A 5,337-nucleotide genomic window follows, 5' to 3' on the forward strand; every position below is an offset into this window, starting at 1 on the left:
GCAATGAGAACATGGTCTGTTCTGGCCAAGAGGTGATGTCTCTGAATTTATAGCTTCTCCCTTTGGTACAGAACAGTGTGGGGCTCACAAATCTCATGTTATTCTGGAAAATTGCATGAGTGAGATAAAATCTTGTATTGCCAACCACGTGATACCAATGTCTCATGATGGGAACTCATAAAACCAAGGCAATCTTTGATTTATTTTTGTTATAAGCTCTAATGTCACAAGGTCCCCGGTACTAGAGTTTTAGGAGTGCTCTTGTTCTCAGTTACATATTTCAACCATAATCACAACTTTTCTTTTTTAGGTGTTGTGAGGATGGGTCTGTGTAAGTCAGTATCACCTGCTCCATGTAACGCAGATTATTGTTGTGTAAAATGGGCAAAAAGAGAGAGAAGTGGTGAAGGTAAAATTAGTATTCGAATATGGAGATGAGAAGTAGTGGCACAGTGAGATGGAAAGGAATTGTGTCTTTCAATATGTCAGCAACTACAATGGAAAAATCACTTCAAATAAGATGTAAAACCATTATAAATCTTTATTTTTAACTGTATTTTAATGAAGAGTTACTTATTATTTTTCAATAAATTAAACAGCAAAGATGCTACATACCTGCCTGTTGAATACCAACTTAATAAAAATACAGCTTATACAAATCTTATATAATTTAGACCATATAGATTTTAAAACACATAAATTTAGAATATATTTACATAGCACAACAGCATTGTGGAACTCACATCTATTAACACTTCACAGATTTTTAAAAGAGATGTCATTGTCTTGGCATTTTCTTGTTACGCTGAAAATTGTCAGTCATCCTAGTTTTTCTTCTGAACTTGATAATCTTTTCCCAATGCTCAGCTCGCAAGTCTTGCACTTCCTAACAGTCAGCAGCAGTTCTTTGGGATCTAAGACACAGTTCAGTGTTCATAGTGCAGGTCAAACCTTGGTTTACATATCCTGCCTTGACTCTGTGGAGGAGGGGATTTTCTCCCTGTGCTGCTCTCACCCTTATGACAGCCTCACCGGCTTTTATCCTGCATCCTGTGGAGATCAGGATCCACAGGATGCTCCATTGCCTGTGGAGCTGTTTGCATCTCCCTCACACCCCTCCTCCCAAGACCGGGATTTTTCCTTGGCAAAATTCAACCACTGTGGAGGATCTCTTAACAAGATATTTGATAGAGTCTACTTGGCTCTTCATGCCTCAGACACTTTATTTTGAAGTGTTGGTTTGCAGCTGGTTCAAAAGGTTCAGGTAGGATTTGGATTTTAAAAATCTGGGATAGGAATCTCTTTCCATAAGGATGTACACTGTTTTCTGGGCTTCATCAAAACTTGTGTGAGTTGGGTCTTGAGCCTTTTTGGCTGTTGCTTCCCTCATCTGATAGTCAATATTGATCTGGAATAGAAAAAAAAAAAAAACCCAAACGAGGTTTAAAACTTAACTTTGAATGTATTCTCTTTTCTGTATCTAATTGTCAATACATGCATTTGCAGCCTTAGAACTCCATGACAGCTCAATGTCAAATCTGTAAATTGGGGAAATCAAATACCTGTATCCCAGTTAGGCACAAAAGTTGTTGTTCACTATGGAAATGTAGTTCGTTCTGAAGTCAGAATTAATACAGCTCAACTTTGAGGAACAACCTCCAGTTACTAAGAGAAATCCTGTGTTGAATGTCTCCAGTTTAGGTATGATCAACATACAGAACTTTAACTTTTCCAGAAGGTCAGCATATTTTAAAAGACAAGAAATGTTCTGTGGTGCTTCCACTCGCAAACACAAAGAATCTCCAAATACCATCAGCAATTTAAGCTGGGCTGGCTCAGCAAAGAGCATCATGTGCTGAGGCCTTTGCTGAGTCTGCTGGGGGTTCTCCCAGTACTGGCCTGCTGCCTGTAACTGTTTGTGAGATTTGATAATGTTACACTGCAGATAGCTGTGATTCAAGAGAGGGCCTGAAAGTGTGTCTGTGTCTTCTTATGCCACTGAGTGAGTGTGTGAGCATCTCAGTGGAGCCATACTTCTCCCTTCTAACTCTGCACAGGCTGGCTTTATACATACCTGCTTAATGGCATCTGACTGAACAAACTCCTCGTAAATCCTCTCTGCTTTGCCATGTAAGTGATCAGACTTGGTTTTCTTGTAATCCTCACAAGCCAACCAGAACTCGATGTTTTCCTCGCTGAACTCTGACTTCAGGAACTCCCGAAAGACCCCTTGACCACCTTTAGGCCAACATAAATAATTAATCATTTACTGTATGATACTTGTGACCAGGGAGGAGAAAATAAATAGCAGGATTTGTATTGAAATCTGATACAAAATCTTGCCAAAATACACTGTTCTTCCCTTGTTCAACCTATATTCAATATTAAGGCTGCTGTGAGTCTTCCTAATTATGTTCAGTGTTCTTAGATCTAGACTCTGGGTCCTGATCCTATAACAATGGATCCTATAACAATGGATTCTAGTCCTTCCTAAATGAATTGTCTTAGGGTATAAGTGGAGAGAAAATTCCAGATTGCACTGATTGTCCTAAATTGATTAAACTGATTATCTAAGGATTGAAGACTGATCAAAATTAGCTATTTGGGGGTTAATTGCTATACTAAAAATGGAAAAAGACCCCAAAACAGCCAAGCTGTAGCAGTGTCCAAGTTACACTAGAGCTGCAAAAAACTGAAGTGTACCTGGCCCTGTGTCTGACTCTATACAATGCTATAGCTTTGCCTCTTTGGTGAGATTGGATAAAACTTAGTCCTCAGAGTAAGAACTAAGTCATACTGCAGTAACAGACTTACTTTGGCTGGCCAAGAGCTTTTCCAAAGACTGTGACCACTGAATAACTTCCTCTGCAGAAAGCCTAAGGTGACAAGAAAAAGAAAAGGCTTTAAGGAAGAAACAATGGGGTTTTGTTTGTATGTCTGAAGGAGACAAAGTTTATCATTTATTATTATATTCCAGGAATGTATGCCAAGTATTTTACTGAATTTACGGCTTTGTCATAATCTGAAATCATGGAGACAGACCGTGTCAAGAAAAATAATCAGAGATGGAAAAAATATGGATTATGATTTTATCTTGAATTCTATTCCCAGGAAAATAATCTTTTACTGTAACTATGATACAATTATTTCGTACCTGTACTTCTGTTTCCATATTTTTGCAATAAGAATGGTAATACCCCTACTCCTCATTTAAGTGAGAAGCGTTTTTTCTTGTAAAACTTTAGAGAACAGTTACAATGTCCCTCTGACAAAAATGGATTTAACTGAAGTGTCTACTCCGTTAATGTTTGATGCAAATATATCAAATCACTAATTAAAAATCCTTAACTCCATGAGTAGTTTCTAATTACTAATGTTCACCTCTCTTGTATTTTGGAAATTCTAGATGCTTTTACAATATTTGTTGTTCTATAAGTAGTTTAGAAATTAGGTAATTTACTATGCAGTAATCCAGTTATTGTATTTTATAACTTGATGTGTTTCTGTACTTACGTGACATTTCTAGAGCTGGAAGTCTTGATCCCAGATTCAATATGTGGCACCATGCACTTCAAATAACTTTTGAGATCTGCACCACTGAAACAATGAGCAGACATTTTAAAATTCATTAGAATTGCAGTAGCACTTAAATTCTATTTAAATTTTCTTCAACTTTCAGAGAGAGCTCCATTCTATGACTGAAGTCTGGGAAGTTACATATCCAAGTAATTTTTAAAAAAAGACTGAGGGGCCCCCACTGTATCCAAATTCTATTTCAGATTACTTAAAGTAATCAATTAATTGGTATGCCTCAGCTCAAGCTTTTTTAAATGATGTTGCAGTCCTGGGCTTTGAGCAGGTTTTGTTCATTTAGCCTGAACCACAGCGCTAATTCTTAATCTCCAAGATTAGTAGAGTGTTATTTTCACTTCTAATACATTAAGTTTTATACTAAGTTGTATATACTTACAAAGCCTTTTGCTTCTTTTTATGGACTTTGCCTTTTGCAAGCTTGCAATCTTCTTTTCCATTTAATTCAGTCATGTTGTTGTGGGAGAAAAAGAATCCAGGCATTTTCCTTGGCTTTAACGTGAAGTGCCCCTGGCCATGATGATCCTCCAGCCCCAAGTGACAGCTTCCTGCCTCTGCTGCCGCCTTTTATTGACGCAGGCAGCCCTGCGAGCTGGTGTGAACAGAGCTCTTTATCATGTATCTTCATCACAAACTGTGGAAGTTCCCCTTTCAGTGCTCAGTGACGTGAATCTTTTTTGAGAAAGAAAACAGACAGCAGTGTCTCATGGTTGAGGTTATACCAAATGAGGCTGAATTGCTTTGGGGTTGTTATGTGTTACTGTGTATGTCTGTTACCAAACAAAAAAACCACCAACAAAACCCTCTAGAACTTTGAATTCTCTTCCCTTTCTGATGGGTACTTGCAAGTAAGAAGTATTTTTTTGGTTTGATCAACAGAGCTGCAAATACTGCAGTTTTTTCTTGACAAAATACACTTGTTGCATGCCTGTGTCCTGCAATTTCATACTTGTCATTTGGTTAGGTGGGCTCAGCAGAATACAAGGGGAAGCTACTTTAACCTTTAATAAGGTTAACCTTATTAAAGGTTAACCTTTAACCCAGTAATAAAGTTCTATATACAACAATCTATTTGCAAGTCTCCTCTCACTCTTCAAACTGGAACATTACCTTAGACGGGTTTGTTTGGACAAGCTATGTGAAAATATTTCGACGTGGTTTTCTCAGAAAGGGCCATTGAAGCAGCAAGAACTTAGTTAATTTGGTTTAATTTTTGCAAGTCAGGTTCTTAGGAAGCACAATGCCATATTTTAGGAATACCTCCCTAATTTTAAGTCACTTGGTATGTATAAATATTAATTAGGTTAGAGCTGTTGTTGTAAACACAAGGTGACTATTACAAGCTGTTTGAGGGAGGTGTGAATTGTTTGTACATACTTAAGCTCCACTGCATAAAAGCAGCCCTGGATATAAAGCAAGACAAAGAATTAAGCATAACTCTCTATCTGTCCAGGATGGTGATTTAGATGTTGAAATACTTAATCTGAGCATCCCAATTTCTACTTGTTTGTTTGGTTTCTTTTTTTCTGTCATGTTTCAAAATTGTAGGGGTTTTTTTGGTGGTGTTTTTTTCGTTTTTTTTTTTTTTTTTTTTTTTTTTTTTTTTTACTAAATAACGTGTGCAACTTTCCTTATGAATAGCTTATGAATGATGTGTGCAGGGCTGCATATGACGGTGATAACTGCTGACACATCCCCAGCTTCCTCGGGAACTGTGCGAAGGCTTGGGAGCCCGAGAGCCGCCTG

At 37.6% G+C, this 5,337-nt stretch overlaps 1 protein-coding gene across 1 annotated transcript; it reads right to left on the bottom strand.

The window, feature by feature from the left end:
• Window positions 1-609: 609 nt before the first annotated feature.
• Window positions 610-4,103, bottom strand: RGS1 (regulator of G protein signaling 1). Its single transcript, XM_053950331.1, has 5 exons — window positions 3,971-4,103; window positions 3,514-3,597; window positions 2,815-2,876; window positions 2,075-2,238; window positions 610-1,408 (listed from the first exon to the last, which is right to left on the bottom strand). The coding sequence occupies exons 1-5, from the start codon at window positions 4,072-4,074 to the stop codon at window positions 1,223-1,225; spliced, it is 600 nt and encodes a 199-aa protein (XP_053806306.1). The 5' UTR covers window positions 4,075-4,103; the 3' UTR covers window positions 610-1,222.
• Between the last annotated feature and the right edge of the window lie 1,234 nt (window positions 4,104-5,337).

This window comes from Vidua chalybeata, chromosome 9 (assembly GCF_026979565.1).
Source record: "Vidua chalybeata isolate OUT-0048 chromosome 9, bVidCha1 merged haplotype, whole genome shotgun sequence".
In the NCBI taxonomy this organism is placed as follows: Eukaryota; Metazoa; Chordata; class Aves; order Passeriformes; family Viduidae; genus Vidua; species Vidua chalybeata.

What these genes read in the sequence shown, in the direction of transcription:
- RGS1 (XM_053950331.1), bottom strand. Translation starts at nt 4,074, where the DNA reads ATGCCTGGATTCTTTTTCTCCCACAACAACATGACTGAATTAAATGGA. An exon ending in AAAGCTCTTGGCCAGCCAAA is followed by an intron (nt 2,239 to 2,814) that starts GTAAGTCTGTTA and finishes GTTGGCCTAAAG; the next exon opens with GTGGTCAAGGGGTCTTTCGG. An exon ending in AGTCAGATGCCATTAAGCAG is followed by an intron (nt 1,409 to 2,074) that starts GTATGTATAAAG and finishes TTTCTATTCCAG; the next exon opens with ATCAATATTGACTATCAGAT.